This window comes from Oncorhynchus keta, chromosome 24, assembly GCF_023373465.1.
Source record: "Oncorhynchus keta strain PuntledgeMale-10-30-2019 chromosome 24, Oket_V2, whole genome shotgun sequence".
Taxonomy (NCBI): domain Eukaryota; kingdom Metazoa; phylum Chordata; class Actinopteri; order Salmoniformes; family Salmonidae; genus Oncorhynchus; species Oncorhynchus keta.
In genome coordinates, this window is record NC_068444.1 from 16,731,510 (window position 1) to 16,752,455 (window position 20,946).

The 20,946-nt window shown below is 44.2% G+C and overlaps 1 protein-coding gene across 7 annotated transcripts in view; it reads right to left on the bottom strand.

The window, feature by feature from the left end:
- Positions 1–20,946, bottom strand: part of dst (dystonin) — a 212,990-nt gene that overhangs the window by 90,383 nt on the left and 101,661 nt on the right. For 6 of the 7 annotated variants that reach the window (XM_052477885.1, XM_052477887.1, XM_052477888.1 and 3 more), the window contains 17 exons: positions 15,467–15,633; positions 11,250–11,362; positions 10,794–10,900; positions 9,141–9,260; positions 8,557–8,652; positions 8,316–8,443; positions 5,042–5,135; positions 4,711–4,865; positions 4,063–4,516; positions 3,733–3,861; positions 3,492–3,563; positions 3,212–3,373; positions 1,936–2,040; positions 1,569–1,664; positions 1,351–1,476; positions 746–898; positions 187–468 (listed from right to left, as the gene is read on the bottom strand). In XM_052477885.1, coding sequence (XP_052333845.1) covers positions 187–468; positions 746–898; positions 1,351–1,476; positions 1,569–1,664; positions 1,936–2,040; positions 3,212–3,373; positions 3,492–3,563; positions 3,733–3,861; positions 4,063–4,516; positions 4,711–4,865; positions 5,042–5,135; positions 8,316–8,443; positions 8,557–8,652; positions 9,141–9,260; positions 10,794–10,900; positions 11,250–11,362; positions 15,467–15,633 — 2,559 coding nt within the window. Of the gene's footprint in view, positions 1–186; positions 469–745; positions 899–1,350; positions 1,477–1,568; positions 1,665–1,935; positions 2,041–3,211; positions 3,374–3,491; positions 3,564–3,732; positions 3,862–4,062; positions 4,517–4,710; positions 4,866–5,041; positions 5,136–5,318; positions 5,626–8,315; positions 8,444–8,556; positions 8,653–9,140; positions 9,261–10,793; positions 10,901–11,249; positions 11,363–15,466; positions 15,634–20,946 lie in introns of those variants that run through there. The other variant, XM_052477891.1, reaches the window with a different exon arrangement.

A 20,946-nucleotide genomic window follows, 5' to 3' on the forward strand; every position in this document is an offset into this window, starting at 1 on the left:
TGATGAAATTGCAGGTCGGTGAATATGAGAAACATTAGACTTTAATAACATCATTCTCTTTTCTGTGAAGACCTGAATGAGACAATGACAGGTAATTCTACCTCTATCACTGAAATTCTAGGGTTTAAGTGTTGCTAATGGGGATTTATCTTGAGAAGTAGATTAAGTAGTTAGAAGTTAACGTACTGAGGACACGTTCCAGTCGCGGACGGCTCTGACGTCCGCCATCAGGTAGTGCCAGGAGACAACGCTCTTCATTTTGATGTGGGAGTGGTGCCATAGAGCCAGGACATTCTGGTACAGCTGTTCAATTCTGCTGGCCTGGTCCACAGCCTCTTTGTTGGGTGGAGGCACGGTGAAGCAGACAGAAGGAACCATAGCCTCGTTCCCAGACGGACTGATCACCTTCCACTTGGCCCGGTGAGAGTTACTGGCCAGGACACACTCATCATCCTTATAGATGGTGATCTAGGAGAGATGAAGTGAGACATGACAAATCAAAAAGACTCTACCATTTCACTCCGATATCCAAATCAACTCAAAGTATCAAACTTTTGATCCGCTATCTTAATACATCTACCTCGATATAAAATGGCCAGAAATGTTCCTTAGCGATCTCAATGCATATCTTGTTACTACAGAAGACAAGTGTGAAGGCTCAATTTAAAGAATGTGACTTGTGATGAACTACTTGAATAGACAGAAAAAGGACGGTGTTACATATCTATAAAAAGAGACATTGTACCTCTATTTGTCGGTAGTCACAGATGGCTTTGACGGGTATGGAGGATCTGATAGGGGTATCTGGGTTCCTAGGCTTGAGCTGGACGATGGCCTTGGCCTTGCCCACCAACCCAGCCACTGTGCTGCGGTACTGGAGGAGCTGCTCCTTCTCATCCTGTTCCAGCATCAGTGAAAAACAGAGGGATTATGATACCATACCAGCTCAGTATGAGCTGAATTCACTCACAGGGATAGTTGGTTCATCTTTAATGGTGGGGTATTCACTTGGAACCTCTATGAATCCATCATGTCTGACCATGACAGTCCATGAGATTGATCCTTTAAAAAAAAAAAATAAGTTAACCTTTTATTTACAATGAAGGCCTACTCCGGCCAAACCCGGACGACAATGGGCCAACTGTGCGCCGCCCTGTGAGACTCCTAATCACAGCCAGATGTGATACAACCTGGATTCAAACCAGGGACTGTAGTGACACCTCTTGCACTGAGATGCAGTGCCTTAGACGGCTGCGCCACTCGGGAGCCCTGATTTCACTGATTCAACAACATAGCTTTGGGAATCTGGCCAATGATTGTGTACCAACCAGTTGTTATTTGCCAGCTTACCATGGACTCCTGGATGTGATCTTCCAGCTTGTGTACACTGCTTGTCCGATCACAGCCATACTTTCTCTGGATGTCACCTTGCAGGCTCTTCAGGTAATCCGTGGACTCTTTGGCATTATTGAAAAACTGTATAGAAGGGTAGAAAGAAGATCATATTAACTTTTTGCAATTAGCATGCCTCCATCCATTTGTTTGTGGAAAGCAGATAACTAACTCACCTCAAAATAGACTGTGTTGTCTTTGAGGTGCTGCTCCACACAAGAGCAGAGCTGTAGGATCCAACTCCACTGGGTCTGCATGGCTGCTTTGTATGCCTGGAGGATTTCACATAGAATCATGTTAGAATTAAAAATGCTGTATAATTGTTCTTGTTGGAATAAGTTACTAAAGCAATTTAAATATACAATATTGTTGAGCACTTATGCAGGTTCTGATACCTGGAAATTAGTGATAATATGTATATTTTAATGGACAAATGACCACATTATCTGAGATGAACAACCGAATGGATTTATCATAAAAGGAGTTTATATGACATGGTTTTGGAGTGGTTATGGGACATCTGTAAACACAGACGGGGCTTACTTCAAGAGTTAACCTAGCAGGGTGGTTCTCCTGCAGAAGGTTCTCTGCCCTGTCCTGTACAGACTTGATCACCTCCTCCTTTTCATCCAACTCTCTCATCAGATCCTACAGAGAGAGCGAGAGAGTGGGGGAGAGAGAGAGAACGAGAGAGAGAGTGGTGGAGAGAGAGAGAACGAGAGAGAGAGTGGGGTAGAGAGAGAGAACGAGAGAGAGAGTGGGGGAGAGAGAGAGAACGAGAGAGAGAGTGGGGTAGAGAGAGAGAGAGAGAGAGAGTGGGGTAGAGAGAGAGAACGAGAGAGTGGGGTAGAGAGAGAGAACGAGAGAGAGAGTGGGGGAGAGAGAGAGAGAGCGAGAGAGTGGGGTAGAGAGAGAGAACGAGAAAGAGAGTGGGGGAGAGAAAGTGAGAGAGTGAGAGAGGGGGGAGATAGATAGAAAGAGTGGGGGAGAGAAAGAGAGTGGGGGAGAAAAATAGAGAGATTGAGAGAGTGGGGAGAGAAAGAGAGAGAGAGTGAGCGAGGGGAAGAGATAAGAGATACACAGAGAGAGAGAGGATATATATATATATATATATATATAGAGAGAGAGAGAGAGAGAGAGAGAGAGAGAGAGAGAGAGGGAGAGGATATATATATATATATATATATATATATATATATATATATATATATATAGAGAGAGAGAGAGAGAGAGAGAGAGAGAGAGGGCGAGAAAGAGAAAGAGATATAACACTGCATCCATGGCCTCCAAACATGGCCTGGAACCAATCCCCTCCCCTCTTCTAACACCATGACTTGCAGGGGCACGTACCCGCATTTCTAAATGCCAGATGGAAATAAAGTACTTTGAAGAGATATCAAAATGATTACCTGAATCAAGCTGAATAGAAAGTAATATAGACGATCACAGTGGTATTTTCTAAAGGTGTATCCCCAAAACAAGCCCATGTAATTCCTTTCCACCCATGCAAAAACATGAGAAAACACATCACCCTAGGAGATATGATCACCTCAAGGTATCTATTCACTCACAGAAAATGTGTTAATTCCCTTAGGTCTAGAGAGTCAAACCCAATTCCTTGTGGAAAGGCTATACTGCCATGCCAGAAATGTATAGCTTTACGGTTTCGCCTGACCATCTATAACATTCAACTCCTTCTAAAATATCTACCATAATGAATATGAATGGCATTATCCTCAGATGTGCCTGAACAGCCAAACATTCTGGAAACCAAATAATGAAATAGAAATCCAACGGGCTGAACAGTGGAGGGACTCACAGAGTGGTACTGTCTCTTCTTAGAGATGTTGCCGTTGAGATCGCTCCAGTCAAAAGCGACCTCCTCCTCCTCTTTCTCATTGAGCCAGATGAGTTCCATGGTGGCCCGCGAAACAAAGTCATGGAGGCTCTCCAGGTTCTTCTGACGCTCCCGCGAACAGTTCTACAGAAGCACAGAACCATGGCAAATAGTCAGGATCTCCATGTGCTATTCAACTAAGCAGTGAAGTGGTTACTACTTAGGAAAGCGTTAACTCCAATGATTTTAATAGGATACTTACTAGTAACTTCCCATACTGTGTTTCCAATTTTCCCAGTTTCTCAGAATAACTTAGTTTTTGGTTCATCTGAGTCTGATATAAAGAGACATACCATGTTTTAATTACTTGATATTTAAAAACATTGCAGCATTAAGGGGTTAACGTTTTTTTTTTTTTACTATTAAATGTGATGCACAGAGATATTATATAGTTTTTCCAAATAAAAACTTGGCAGAATAGGCTGACAATTGCTTGTACATACCTCACTAAGTTTGGCTTCTTTAAGGCTCATTTGAAATTCTTCGATGGCTCTGTGAACTCCTTTGTGGTTCTCTAAATGTGTTTCCACACTTGGCAAATCAGATCCCCAATCTCCACGATCCAATTGCACCTTCAAAGGAAGACAAAACCATTCAGAATTGGTCTCAAATGTCTAAATCGCAAATATCAAAAGGTACAGAATTATACAAACATTGTAGTGAACAGGTCTCTTATAAAAAATATAATATTTATCTCAATGAGGCAACCTGTATAAATAAGGATAAATAAATCCAATCAAGAGTCTGACCCCAGAGCTTCGCTAAGTCCTCACCTGCATCTCCTCCACCCAGTTGATCAGGTCCTGCACAAAGTTTATGTTGACCTCGTCCTCGGTCATGTTGGGGTCCACTAGCGAGGACTTGCACAGGGGCTTGCGGATCTGCATGTGTTTGAGGTGCTGGAGGTCTCCCGGGGCCATACCCACTCCTCCGCCCCCCATGTAGGCCTGCACCGAGGCGGGCTGCATGCCGCCGGGGGTCATGGCGGGGCTCAGGGTAGGGGTGAGGCCCGGGGTAAGGATGGAGGTGAAGGTGGAACCGGGGGTTCCCAGGCCTCCAGGGGTGAGGCTGGAGTTGAGGTTGGAGGAGGAGAAGCCTGAGTTGAGACTCTGAGTGATGCCTGAGATCATCATCGTGGTCTGTTGGGGGGTTAGGGTGTGTCCTTGTCTGTACACAGAGGAACACTCTGCCCTCAGGCTCAGCAGGTCGTCACGGAGCTTGGATACCCTAGATCATACACACAACACACAATGATATGTTTATTCATATAGTTCATGATTTATCATTTATCAGTTTACATGAGGTTCTTATCATTCTCATAAACAAATGTGTAATTCCCTACACTATGTTGCAATCAATATTTCACAACAAATGTTTCCTTTATGTCTATGTGTTGCGTGACATCTAGAAAAAGTTTGCACCTTTGAACAAGCTGATCGGAGTAGTAGTACTTCCCATCCAGTAGAATCTGGATATCTACCACCTGCTGTCTCAGCAGGTTTTCACATTCCAGAAGGTGCCCAGCGGTCTCTGCCTCATTCTGGAACTGGACCCCAGACTCTAGCCTCTTAGCATCCTGAGAAAAAATGTAAATGTCCAAACTGTTGTTAATGTACTTTTCTATTACAAAGTCCAATAACAATATTGATATAAAAAAAAATAAAGACACAACATTTGTGTCAACAAATAAACATAAGTAAAAGCAGGAGTATTCTGAGGTTTTGTGGTAAAACATTCCAATGTGGTACTTACAGACTGCAGAGCTGCTCTTGCTAATTCTAGTTTGTCCTCTCCATTGACACAGTCCCGCTGGACCCTGGTGGCAATCTGCTGCAACATTTCAAGCCTAAAATACAAAAACATTTAGTCAATTTACATTAATATTGTACAGAAGTCATTTTACCACATAAACAAAAAAAGATGTGGCAATGCAGTGCCATCAAAGTTCCACTTGAAAATCGCATCTGCAGAAAGAAAATCAACAACAGAAAAGGCTCTGACAGCCCTGACTCCTAATGGTTAACCTCACCTTGATCCATACAAAGAGTTGTTATTCAGAAACACTGGAAAGGCTGGGGTGCTGGAGAGCAGTGGCTCCATGGTTGGTCCTGAGAGGTTCTCAGAGGAACCCAGGCTGGTCAGAGTGCTGTTGCTAACCGATGAGACACTGCTGTGTCCCATGTTATATGCCATGTTGCTGTGCATGGTAGAAGACTATATAGGACTATACCGAGTCACTCAGAGAATCACACTAGCTAGCTAATTTCTCTTCCATCTAAGACAGGAACTGCAGCACAGACTCAGCCCCAACGATATGCGACACACACACAGGTCCACCTGGCACAGAGCGTTTATGTCTCCCCTTTTTTATAGGCTTGTACGTGTCCTCACGTACAGAAACCTACCCTTAAATAATGTTTTGCTCTAGGCCATAGAAGCTCATGGTATTCTTCCACAATCCATTACAGGTTCAGACAGTAACCGTTGATGGTAACAGGAGTCATCAGACATTTTGGATTGAAACGTTGTCTTTTTTGTGTGTCTGAATAAATCAACTTGGGAGCATAACAGAGATGCAGACATTCCTTTTTCTATTTAACAGGGGGTGTGGCACATACCACTGGGCCTCTATTAGTCTGCATAGCCAATAATTATCTACATAATATCACACAAAATTACTTCATATCAATAAGCCAGGTGATTTCCAACATTTGGTATTTGGTATTTTATTAGGATCCCCATTAGCTGTTGCAAAAACATAAATAGTCCCAGCAGTCCAAGAATGATAGATGCAAGATGCCATGATAAGAGAAGAATATTTGCCTGTGACTGTGTCAGACTGTCAGCTTATAAACAAACTGATGTTGACAAAAAATAAGGTGGACATCCACCATGGACTCACACCACCATGGACTCACACCACCATGGACTAACACCACCATGGACTAACACCACCATGGACTCACACCACCATGGACTCACACCACCATGGACTCACACCACCATGGACTAACACCACCATGGACTCACACCACCATGGACTCACACCACCATGGACTCACACCACCATGGACTAACACCACCATGGACTCACACCACCATGGACTCACACCACCATGGACTCACACCACCATGGACTCACACCACCATGGACTCACACCACCATGGACTAACACCACCATGGACTCACACCACCATGGACTCACACCACCATGGACTAACACCACCATGGACTCACACCACCATGGACTCACACCACCATGGACTCACACCACCATGGACTAACACCACCATGGACTCACACCACCATGGACTCACACCACCATGGACTAACACCACCATGGACTCACACCACCATGGACTCACACCACCATGGACTAACACCACCATGGACTCACACCACCATGGACTCACACCACCATGGACTCACACCACCATGGACTCACACCACCATGGACTCACACCACCATGGACTCACACCACCATGGACTAACACCACCATGGACACCACCATGGACTCACACCACCATGGACTCACACCACCATGGACTCACACCACCATGGACCATGGACTCACACCACCATGGACTCACACCACCATGGACTCACACCACCATGGACTCACACCACCATGGACTCACACCACCATGGACTCACACCACCATGGACTCACACCACCATGGACTCACACCACCATGGACTAACACCACCATGGACTCACACCACCATGGACTCACACCACCATGGACTCACACCACCATGGACTCACACCACCATGGACCACCATGGACTCACACCACCATGGACTCACACCACCATGGACTCACACCACCATGGACTCACACCACCATGGACTAACACCACCATGGACTCACACCACCATGGACTCACACCACCATGGACTCACACCACCATGGACTCACACCAACATGGACTCACACCACCATGGACTCACACCACCATGGACTCACACCACCATGGACTCACACCACCATGGACTCACACCACCATGGACTCACACCACCATGGACTCACACCAACATGGACTCACACCACCATGGACTCACACCACCATGGACTCACACCACCATGGACTCACACCACCATGGACTCACACCACCATGGACTCACACCAACATGGACTCACACCACCATGGACTCACACCACCATGGACTCACACCACCATGGACTCACACCACCATGGACTCACACCACCATGGACTCACACCACCATGGACTCACACCACCATGGACTCACACCACCATGGACTCACACCACCATGGACTCACACCACCATGGACTCACACCACCATGGACTCACACCACCATGGACTCACACCACCATGGACTCACACCACCATGGACTCACACCACCATGGACTCACACCACCATGGACTCACACCACCATGGACTCACACCACCATGGACTCACACCACCATGGACTCACACCACCATGGACTCACACCACAATTAATGCCTACAAACCTAACATCCACCATCAGCAATTAAAATCAAAAGTACCTCAAAAAACCCATCACTGAATAGCTTGAGCCGATAAACTCACACCACCATGGACTCACACCACCATGGACTCACACCACAATTAATGCCTACAAACCTGACAAGAGACATGACAGTATTTTAGAAATAAGGAGATAGGAGAAAGATGTATGATTTTACAACACCTCAGTTTGAAGAACTCAGCAGCCAAACCACAAAATGTAAAAGTGTAAAGAGAATGTAATTTAGTGAACCTCGGAAGAATCCAATTACTGCACATTCTTAAACAGAAGTATGACAATAAAGTCTAATAATAAAACGGATGACTTGAATCAAGAGCACTCACCATTGACACAGAAACCAACCATGCATTACCGTTTTGCATAGTCATTCAGGTAATCGGATCAAATCTTCAATCTTAGTTACCTCTGACTTATTGCTGTCATGTAAGTACGGGGTCAGTATTATAAATCACAGTAGTGTGTGTTACTCCTGCAGCATGAGAAGGTTGATCCTTCATACCTATCCACCTCAGGCCTCAGGCTCTTCTCTCTCTCCAGCATGGCCACGATCAGCTTGCCCCATTCCTTCTCCACATCGTTGGGGTGATATCCCTGAGGAAGCTGGATACGACCAAACTCCATCCACACCTGTCCCCCAACACACGCACAGCAACATCTTAGTGAAGTTCATTGTAGACTGCTGGTTAAGAAAGAGCTTACAGACCCAAAAGAACAACCGAGTGTACGTCGTGATAGCATACCTCAAGCATTTTGTAAAGATGCTTGATTTTGCTCTTCTCGGTTTCTTTCAGCGGGATTTCATTCTCTTTGAACTGCAAGTACTGTGTATAAAGTGCCTGTAAAAAAAATTCAAAAATAAAAAATGTTTTCAATTTTCACATAGAAAAATATCAAAGAAATATATAATCGATACATTTTGAACAAGATGTTACAAATTAATCTAATCTCAGTGTGTATACTCACACTCGTCTGCTTTGAAATGGCTGTACCACACAGAGCTCCTGTAGTCTTAGCAGCTGTGGACTATTTGAAGTAAACGGAGAAGCTCTCTGATACCCGTCAATATCGCTTTAATATTTCATGAGAGACGCTACTTATGGGCCATTTGAAGCCTCAGAGAGCTTGGGTTCTTAGCCTCGGGCTTTCAGGGCCAAGCAATATAAACTGATATCCAACTGACTGAAAACCAACCAGACAAACACTTCACACATTGGATGCTATTTGGAGGTTCATTCTTGATCAAACTAGGGCTCTTTCTACCGTTCAATATGGCTGAAAATTCAAGATGCATTTGATCTGTAATCAAATTGTATTTTTTCTTTACCTTGAGTTCCACTGGGTTGTTAGGGAACGCTCTGTCTGACATCACTGCCACATTGTGTTTGAGCCACTGGCTCAGGTAATTCACCATGTTCTGGTACTCTACCCATTTTATATCAACATCCTGTCAAGAAAAACATTTGATTATTAAACATATCAGTTTTCATACTTAAATTGGCTCATGCAGGGATGGGTGCATTTTCTAAATGGACCAAGTTCTTGGTGTAGAGTGTATCGTGTTGTTCAAGCAATACATATTAGATCTATAGGGCATCTACAAATATTGGCATAATACAACTTGCAAAACAACAGCTTGTCATAATTTTGCTTTAAATAGTTGGTGCTATACAAACTAATCTACAACAAGAAGTACAGATGTAGGAACATAATATGATCAACCTTTTGTAGGATAACTTTCCTGCAATGCAGGACATTTAAAACATGTAGCGTATTTGAGGTTAAAAAATGCTTCTGAAATTTGTCATTTCCACTTTGAAATTTCATACTTGATTTTTGCTTAGGAAAAATGTATTAAAACCTACAAAAAAATATTAATTATAATCCACATAATAATTCACATTTACTGTGACTGCAGGATTTTCCTGCTGTAGCAAACTGGCTCAAATTAAGATCCTACATCTGCAGTTAAGGTTCTCTACTGTGGTTACTAGAGTACACACAGTTTAGCATTCTTCCATAGCCTCTAAACAACATTTACACAATGTTCTGGGAGGGGTTCCAGCACCAAAATACTCCCTTTAAGCATCCAGCTCAAGCTTTCAGAATTATTTGCCTTAACAAAGCCAGATGGAATAAAATGCCTTCTCTTAAACATATGAGTGATACAATGGAATGCATATTATATAACATCCGTACCCAATCACAACCATAAATCAAGAATCACAGTCGAGAACCAAATCAAGAATATAGTCAAGAATGTATGCCAGGCCTCCCGAATGGCGCAGCGGTCTAAGGCACTGCATCGCGGTGCTAGAGGCGTCACTATAGATCCGGGTTTGATCCCGGGCTGTGTCACAGCTGGCCGTGACTGGGAGACCCATGAGATGGCGCACAATTGGCCCAGCGTTGTCCGGGTTAGGAGAGGGTTTGGCCGGCTGGGATGTCCCTGTCCCATCGGGCTCTAGCGACTCCTTGTGGCGGCCGGGCGCATGCACGCTGACTTCGGTCGCCAGCTGTACGGTGTTTCCTCTGACTCATTGGTTAAGTGAGCAGCGTGTCAAGAAGCAGCGATAGGACTGTAACTACCAATTGGATATTACAAAATTGTGGACAAAAAGGGGTATAAAAAGTACCCCAAAATAAAAATATATATATAAATAAATGAATGTATGTCAAAGTTATGACAAAAGATTTATAACTGATGTGAATTCAAAGGATGTAAGTGTGAAATATACTGTACATCCAGTGGTGAAGTACCATGGTGGTAATTTCATTCAAGAGGACAGCATAGAGACTGCAGTCAATGGTTACAAAGACACAAGTCAGCCCATGTTGACAATAGGACATTGTTGTTTTGTATTGAGATGTTGATTTTGCCTTCATCATACAGTATTTGAAATATAAAACGCTCTTCTCAACTCTACTCACATAGGACACTTAGGTGCACCGTACAATAATCTGTTCCTGGTGTACTTACATTTGCATTGATACCGTCGACACCATCAGGTACTTTAGGGAAGACATCATACAGAGTGGAGACGTATGTGATGACTGACTTCTCATCAGGAGTCTGCACATCCACATCTGGTGGTGAAAAGGTGAAATAAGACCCACTACACAACGTGATCGTCGGTAGGTACATGATTTAAGGGAGTGTTTATAATCATAGTGAAATGTTTCATTTAAATCTCATGTATCTCATATACGTGTTGTGTCTTTTTCATTTAGTAAAGCATGGTCCGTATGATGAAACAAATAACAGTCAGTAAGTTAAGCTGTGCTTAGAACACATCTCCTCCCTCTGGTAATAATGCATTGCATTTCTTCCAGCTGTTTTACAGTAGCAAAGATGTGTCAATGGCTTGGAGAATGTTTACCTGATGTGTCAAACAAACCATTAGAGAAAAGCATGTGGATAAACAGAATAACTCACCCTCAGGGTCCAGTAGTCTGGCCACCCCAAGCCGTTCAGCCACACCAAAGGCCTGTTCTAAGTTTGACCGGCTAGTCTGGGCCGACACTCTGGCCATGTCCACCAGGTCAGGCCTGCAATGGAAGAGAAAAAAACAGTGGAAGCTCATTAAGATTGACTGCTTTCTGTTTTATGAAATGTTAATATGAGGAGACTATTTTGGCAAATAATCATTTAGGGTGGTTTGCATTGTTATGTTTTAGGTTATGTCAGCACACACTATACTTCTTGAATAGTTTTGTTTAATTAGCAAGGAACAAACATTTTTGTTTGGAGGAAAGTTTTAGTGTGATGACTAGCTAATATAATATAAGCCTGTAACATAATGCAATATAAGCCTGTAACATAATGTAATATAAGCCTGCAAAATAATGTAATATAAGCATGTAACATAATGCAATATAATCCTTTAACATAATGTAATATATGCCTGTAACATAATGTAATATAAGCCTGTAACATAATGTAATATATGCCTGTAACATAATGTAATATAAGCCTGTAACATAATGTAATATAAATCTGTAACATAATGTAATGTACGCCTGTAACATAATGTAATATAAGCCTGTAACATAATGTAATAAGCCTGTAAGCTAACTATAGAGTAAATGCCTAGGGATGCAGTCAGTCCCAGACTTTCCAGTGAAATAAATCTGTTTTTGCTCAAGAGGACAAGGACAGTCGGGCCAGCCCAACATAGGTCAATGGTTAAGTAAAACAGTTCCACATGACCCACACATACATCAAGATCCATTGACCTTAACAATGGTTGACGAGCAAATAATTATGTGACATTAACCATAACAAACAAAAGGGAGAGAAAAAGGATAAATACGTCTCCATCTCCATCTAGTCTAGTTAATCTAATTTTAGGTCAGTCCAACAAGGTAGAGCAGTATTTCTCATCCTAGTCTTCAAGTACCCCCAACAGTACACATTTTTATTGTGACCCTGGACAAGCACACCTGATTTAACTTGTCAACTAATCATCAAGCTATGAATGAGTTGAATGAGGTGTGTTTGAACAGGGCTACAACAAAAATGTGTACTGTTGGGAGTACTGGAGGACCAGGGTTGGGAAACACTGTTGGGAGTACTGGAGGACCAGGGTTGGGAAACACTGTTGGGAGTACTGGAGGACCAGGGTTGGGAAACACTGTTGGGAGTACTGGAGGACCAGGGTTGGGAAACACTGTTGGGAGTACTGAAGGACCAGGGTTGGAAACACTGTTGGGGTACTGGAAGACCAGGGTTGGGAAACACTGTTGGGGTACTGGAAGACCAGGGTTGGGAAACACTGTTGGGAGTACTGGAGGACCAGGGTTGGGAAACACTGTTGGGAGTACTGGAGGACCAGGGTTGGGAAACACTGTTGGGAGTACTGGACCAGGAAACACTGTTGGGGTTGAGGACCAGGGTTGGGAAACACTGTTGGGAGTGAGGACCAGGGTTGGGAAACACTGTTGGGAGGAGGACCAGGGTTGGGAAACACTGTTGGGAGTACTGGAGGACCAGGGTTGGGAAACACTGTTGGGAGTACTGGAGGACCAGGGTTGGGAAACACTGTTGGGAGTACTGGAGGACCAGGGTTGGGAAACACTGTTGGGAGTACTGGAGGACCAGGGTTGGGAAACACTGTTGGGAGTACTGGAGGACCAGGGTTGGGAAACACTGTTGGGAGTACTGGAGGACCAGGGTTGGGAAACACTGTTGGGAGTACTGGAGGACCAGGGTTGAGAAACACTGTTGGGAGTACTGGAGGACCAGGAAACACTGTTGGGAACTGGAGGACCAGAAACACTGTTGGGAGTACTGGAGGACCAGGGTTGGGAAACACTGTTGGGAGTACTGGAGGACCAGGGTTGAGAAACACTGTTGTACTGGAGGACCAGTACTGGAGGACCAGGGTTGGGAAACACTGTTGGGAGTACTGGAGGACCAGGGTTGAGAAACACTGTTGGGAGTACTGGAGGACCAGGGTTGGGAAACACTGTTGGGAGTACTGGAGGACCAGGGTTGAGAAACACTGTTGGGAGTACTGGAGGACCAGGGTTGAGAAACACTGTTGGGAGTACTGGAGGACCAGGGTTGGGAAACACTGTTGGGAGTACTGGAGGACCAGGGTTGGGAAACACTGTTGGGAGTACTGGAGGACCAGGGTTGGGAAACACTGTTGGGAGTACTGGAGGACCAGGGTTGGGAAACACTGTTGGGAGTACTGGAGGACCAGGGGGGACCAGGGTTGGGAAACACTGGGAGGAGGACCAGGGTTGGGAAACACTGTTGGGGTACTGGAAGCCCAGGGTTGGGAAACACTGTTGGGGTACTGGAAGCCCAGGGTTGGGAAACACTGTTGGGGTACTGGAAGCCCAGGGTTGGGAAACACTGTTGGGGTACTGGAAGCCCAGGGTTGGGAAACACTGTTGGGGTACTGGAAGACCAGGGTTGGGAAACACTGTTGGGGTACTGGAAGACCAGGGTTGGGAAACACTGTTGGGGTACTGGAAGACCAGGGTTGGGAAACACTGTTGGGGGTACTGGAAGACCAGGGTTGGGAAAAACTGAAGGACCTGTTGGGAGTACTGGAGGACCAGGGTTGAGAAACACTGTTGGGAGTACTGGAGGACCAGGGTTGGGAAACACTGTTGGGAGTACTGGAGGACCAGGGTTGGGAAACACTGTTGGGAGTACTGGAGGAGAAACACTGTACTGGGAGGAGGACCAGGGTTGGGAGAAACACTGTTGGGAGTACTGGAGGACCAGGGTTGAGGAAACACTGTTGGGAGTACTGGAGGACCAGGGTTGAGAAACACTGTTGTACTGGAGGACCAGGGTTACTGGAGGACCAGGGTTGGGAAACACTGTTGGGAGTACTGGAGGACCAGGGTTGGGAAACACTGTTGGGAGTACTGAAGGACCAGGGTTGGGAAACACTGTTGGGAGTACTGGAGGACCAGGGTTGGGAAACACTGTTGGGAGTACTGGAGGACCAGGGTTGGGAAACACTGTTGGGAGTACTGGAGGACCAGGGTTGGGAAACACTGTTGGGAGTACTGGAGGACCAGGGTTGGGTAAACACTGAAACACTGTTGGGAGTACTGGAGGACCAGGGTTGAGAAACACTGTTGGGAGTACTGAAGGACCAGGGTTGGGAAACACTGTTGTACTGGGAGTGAAGGACCAGGGTTGGAAACACTGTTGGGAGTACTGGAGGACCAGGGTTGGGAAACACTGTTGGGAGTACTGGAGGACCAGGGTTGGGAAACACTGTTGGGAGTACTGGAGGACCTGGAAACACTGTTGGGAGTACTGGAGGACCAGGAAACAGGGTTGAGAAACACTGTTGGGAGTACTGGAGGACCAGGGTTGAGAAACACTGTTGGGAGTACTGAAGGACCAGGGTTGAGAAACACTGTTGGGAGTACTGGAGGACCAGGGTTGGGAAACACTGTTGGGAGTACTGGAGGACCAGGGTTGGGAAACACTGTTGGGAGTACTGGAGGACCAGGGTTGGGAAACACTGTTGGGAGTACTGGAGGACCAGGGTTGTGAAACACTGACGTAGAGTATACTGGGTCATACTGAAATCTGATCATGTCTAACTGAAAAGCCAACAGCCCCCTAATAACTAGTCAAAACCACTAAGTGCTGCCTCATTGGAATGATGAGGTCCAAGATTCAAAATGTGGTGGTTAACCGCAGACATGATTCAGCAAGACACAGCAAGTCAACAGAGGAAAATAGTTATGTTGTTATGTATATTGTTTTTGTTATACACTGGGAATATACTCCTAGTGATATTACAGTTAAACCCTAATGAAAGACAAAATAGTTTTTAATATCCATTAAATAAGCATTGTAGAGCATTCAAGAAGGTCACTGTGCTGGAATTTCTTTGGTGATTGGTGATATGTACATATTCTTTATCCCTTTACACTTGTTTGTATAAGGTAGTAGTTGTGGAATTGTTAGGTTAGATTACTCGTTGGTTATTACTGCATTGTCAGAACTAGAAGCACAAGCATTTCGCTACACTCGCATTAACATCAGCTAACCACGTGTATGTGACCAATTAAATTAGATTTGATTTTGATTTGATTTGATACAAGGGTCTCTTTTTCAGATACAGGTTCTGTACCTCAAGTGGTACCTGTATTTGTGAATGATGGTGTTACCTGTATTTGTGAATGATAGCGTTGAAAAGCCTCCCGTCCCTCCAGGAGGAGGTGAAGTTGTCACAGCGTACGCCCACGTAGCCCTCGGTCATCTGCTGGGACCACATCAGCAGACGCTCCTTGGCTGTCATGTCCTCCGACTCCCCGCAAACATGGATCTCAGAGATCTGGAGAGGAACAACATAGTTAATACAGCTGTTAGTGTCATTACACCTACAATCACAGATGTAGGATCTTCATTTGAACCAGTTTGCTACAGCAGGAAAATAATCCAGAAGCAACAGGAAATGTGAATTATTAGGTGGATTATAATTAATGGAAGTTTTTGTAGGGGTTGGTCGATTTTTCGTAAGGGAAAATCAAATCTCAAATTTATAAGTGGAAATTTAAAACTTCAGAAGCCTTTGATAAACCTCAAATACACTACACGTTTTACATTTCCTGCATTGAAGGAAAGTTATCCTGCAACAGGGTGATCAAATGAAGATCCTACATCTGTACCATCAAACACCTAAATTACCATCAAACACATGGGTGAGACAGACCAAATAATACTTCAGGGACATTTTTCAGATGTCAGGAACAGCATTTCTCGAGTCACACGTAGAATAACTAATAACAACATTAATTTCCTAACACACATTATCATGTGCTGAATAAATAAAAACACATGATAATTGTCTGCACCAAATTCAAGACAGACACCTCCATATTTCCTTATTTGGTTGTAAAATGTAAAATTGGCAGTGTCGACATACATCTGGCTAATAAATAAGCCATTCGTTGGCACATGTTAAAGAGTGTGATGACCTCAAACCAAACACATTCCCCTGTTGCTTCAACTCAGTTGACATCAGGTAGCAAATTCCATGTATCTGGAGCTGGAAGAACAACATGATCACCTCTGACGTAGACAACAGGAAGCGACCTTTGAACCACTCCTGCTGTGTTATCATGTTTCATGTTTTGCTAGGCAATGTTTACCTAGTTACACTTTCACAATCTGGGGAATGAGCTAGGAAAGACGGACATTGAAACTAAGGTTGAGAGAAATAATGATGAGTCCTTTAAACAGGTCAACATTCACAAGGCGGTTTACCAGTACGTGTACTCAGAGCATGCGCTGACCAGCTGGAAAGTGTCTTCACTGATATTTTCAACCTATCCCTGACCGGGTCGGTAATACCTACATGTTTCAAGCAGACCAACATAGTCCCTGTGTCCAAGAATGCAAAGGTAACCTGCCTAAATGACTATCGACCCGTAGCACTCATGTTTGTAGCCATGTAGAGCTTTGAAAGGTTGGTCATGGCTCACATCAACACCAACATCACAAAAACCCTAGACCCACTTAAATTTACATACAGCCCAAACAGACCCACAGATGACGCAATCTCTATTGCACTCCACACTGCTCTTTCCCACCTGGACAAAACACCTACGTGAGAATGCTGTTCATTAACTACAGCTCAGTGTTCAACACCATAGAGCCCTCAAAGCTCATCTCTAAGCTACGGAACCTGAGACTGAACATCTCCCTCTGCATCTGGACCCTGGACTTCCTGACGGCCACACCCAGGTGGTAAGGGTAGGCAACAACACACGCTGATCCTCAACACGGGGCCCCTCAGGGGTGCGTGCTTAGTCCCCTCCTGTACTCCCTGTTCACCCACAAATGCGTGGCCAAGCACAACGCCAACACCATCATTAAGTTTGCCGATGACACAATGGTGGTAGGACTGATCACTGACAACGAGGAGAAGAGGTCAGACACCTGGCAGTGTGGTGCCAGGACAACAACCGGCATCCGACCGCAAGGTGCAACAGAGGAAAGTGTGTACGACTCAGTACATCACTGGGACAAAGCTCCCTCTATACCAGGCGGTGTCAGAGGAAGGCCCTAACAATTGTCAAAGTCTCCAGCCACCCTAGTCATAGACTGTTCTCTGTGCTACCGCACGGTAAGAGGTAGCGGAGCGCTAAGCATAGGTCCAAAAGGCTGCTTAACAGCTTCTAAATCCAAGCCGTAAGATTTCTGAACAGTTAATCAAATGGCTACCAGGACTATTTGCATTGACCCCCCTTTTTTTTTTACACTGCTGCTACTCACTGTTAATGATCTATGCATAGTCACTTTACCCCTACCTACAAGTGCATATTACCTCAATTACCATGACTAACCTGTACCACATTGACTCAGTACCAGTACCCCCTGTATACAACCTCGTTATTTTAATTTCATTGTGTTACTTTTTTTACTTGAGTTTATTTAGTAAATATTTTCTGAACTGTTATTTTTCTTAAAATTGCATTGTTGGGTAAGGGCTTGTAAGTAAGCATTTCACAGTAAGGTCCACGCCTAAAATGTGATTTGATAATGTGAGATATCGTAGCAGTCTTGTTCAGTAGGTTTGGGGGCAGGCTAAAAGGATAATATTCACTGCATTACATTTACATTTACATTTAAGTCATTTAGCAGACGCTCTTATCCAGAGCGACTTACAAATTGGTGCATTCACCTTATGACATCCAGTGGAACAGCCACTTTACAATAGTGCATCTAAATCTGAGAAGGATTACTTTATCCTATCCTAGGTATTCCTTAAAGAGGTGGGGTTTCAGGTGTCTCCGGAAGGTGGTGATTGACTCCGCTGTCCTGGCGTCGTGAGGGAGTTTGTTCCACCATTGGGGGCCAGAGCAGCGAACAGTTTTGACTGGGCTGAGCGGGAACTGTACTTCCTCAGTGGTAGGGAGGCGAGCAGGCCAGAGGTGGATGAACGCAGTGCCCTTGATTGGGTGTAGGGCCTGATCAGAGCCTGGAGGTACTGAGGTGCCGTTCCCCTCACAGCTCACTGCATTTGGAAAGTACTCAGAGCATTTGACTTTTTCCACATTTTGTTACAAAATATTTTTATTCGAAAATGGATTCAATTGTTAGTCCCACTCATTAATCTATACACAATACCCCATAATGATGAAGCAAAAAACGTTTTTTATGTTTATTTTCAAAAGTATATATATAAAAAAAAATTGAATATCACATTTAAATATGTATTCAAACCCCTTTACTCAGTACCTTGTTAAAGCCCCTTTGGCAGTGATTACAGCTTTGGGTCTTCTTGGGTATGATGGCACGAGCTTGGCACACCTGTATTTGGGGAGTTTCTCCTATTCTTCTTCGCAGATCCTCTCAAGCTCTGTCAGGTTGGATGGGGAGCGTCAATGCACAGCTATTTTCAGGTCTCTCCAGAGATGTTTGATCGTGTTCAAGTCCGGGCCCTGGCTGGGCCACTCAAGGACATTCAGCGACTTGTCCCGAAGCCACTCCTGCGCAGTCTTGGCTGTGTGCTTAGGGTCATTGTCCTGTTGGAAGGTGAACCTTTGCCCCAGTCTGAGGTCCTGAGCTCTCTGGAGCAGGTTTTCATCAAGGATCTCTCTGTGTTTCATTCCTCTTTCCCTCGAGCCTGACAAGTCACCCAGTCCCTGCCACTGAAAAACATCCCCACAGCATGATTCTGCAGCCACCATGCTTCACCGTAGGGATGAAGGCCAAAGGGTTCAATTTTGGTTTAATCAGACCAGAGAATCTTGTTTCTCATGGTCTGAGAGTCTTTAGGTGCCTTTTGGCAAACTCTAAGCGGGCTGTCATGTGCCTTTTACTGAGAAGTGGCTTCCGTCTGGCCACTCTACCATAAAAGCATTATTGGTGGAGTGATGCAGAGATGGTCCTTCTGGAAGGTTCTCCCATCTCCACAGAGGAACTCTGGAGCTCTGTCAGAGTGACCATCGGGTTCTTGGTCACATCCCTGACCCAGGCCCTTCTCCCCCGATTTCTCAGTTTGGCCGGACAGCCAGCTCTAGGAAGAGTCTTGGTGGTTCCAAACTTATTCCATTTAAGAATGATGGAGGACACTGTGTTCTTGGGGACCTTCAATGCTGCATAAATGTTTTGGTTCCTTTCCCCAAATCTGTGCCTCGAAACAATCCTGACTTGGAGCTCTACGGACAATTCCTTCAACCTTATGACTTGGTTTTTTCTCTGACATGCACTGTCAACTGTGGGACCTTCTATAGACAGGTGTGTGCCTTTCCAAATCATGTACAATCAATTTAATTTACCCCAGGTGGACTCCAATCAAGTTGTAGAAACATCTCAAGGATGATTAATGAGAACAGGATGCACCTGAGCTCAATTTAGAGTCTCATAGCAAAGGGTCTGAATACTTATGTAAATAAGGTATTTCTGTTTTCTTGTAATAAATGTATTTTTACTTTGTCATTATGGGGAATTGACTTGCCTAGTTAAAATTGTAAATTGCTCAAATGACCAACATGAACACAAGGTTGTTACACTTTCGTATACTTAGAATTACGTCATGGAAAATAGTGGTCTCGCAGAAATAAAATGCTTCCTTTGGGATTTACATGTACATTTTAGTCATTCAGCAGACACTCTTATCCAGAGAGACTTACAGTTAGTGTCATCTTCAGATAGCTAGGTGAGACAAATACATATCCCAATCGTAGCAAGTACATTTTCCCTCAGAGTAGTTATCAGCAGTCAGTGCTCGTGGGAAAATACTTTTCTTATAATTTTTTTGTGTGCGTGTGGGAGGGGTGGGCGCGCCGTGGGATATTTTACTTTAGAATCTGAAAACAGGGAAATTGTGTAGCTGTGTCTGAGAAGTAAGGAGTGGGCGAGTTGCATGGACCTCAGTAATCATAACATCAACATTTCAAGGAGAATCAAAGGACAAATAACCTTTCCAAATACCAGCTGTTTATCACTGAAGTATACTACATTGCTAAAATCCAATAATTTACAGCAAACACATTGTACACATAAATAAAAGATGCATGATTTTTACATAAAAGCAGTATCAAACCAGTTTAGAACCTGGTTTGTCATAAGTGGTAGAACCCTAGTAGCCAAACTTGAGCTGAGGTGAGGCTCACCAGAAACACTGCTGAGTGAAATATCTTGTGAAGGGAAACAAGTTAGTTAACTACATAGAGCTTTGTAATTATCTCTGTGTCCATGTGTTGTGGCTTTGTAGGATGTAACGCGTATATTACAGCTCTAAATCACAGTTATGCTGTTATTTGACTCAAAGGGATTCTTACACGATGTCATAGTGTAAATATAGTTGTCTTCTGAATGGTTTTAGAGAGAAAATGGTGGTTAGCAGTCTGCCAGTACAGTACAGGGAAAGATAGTGGCGTGAAGCCAAGTCACACATCAACTCAAACACCGTCTCCATGCAACGCCACTGCAATGGAACAACACTTCACGGAATAATGAAAACATACGAAAGCATCTGTACAGATGTAGGATCTTAATTTGAGCCATGATACAGCTGCAGGAAATGCAAATTATTATCTGGATTATCATTAATTGACATTTTTGTAGGGGCTTATACATTTTTCGTTAGGGCAAATCAAGTCTGAAATTTCAAAGTGGAAATGACAAAACTTCAGAA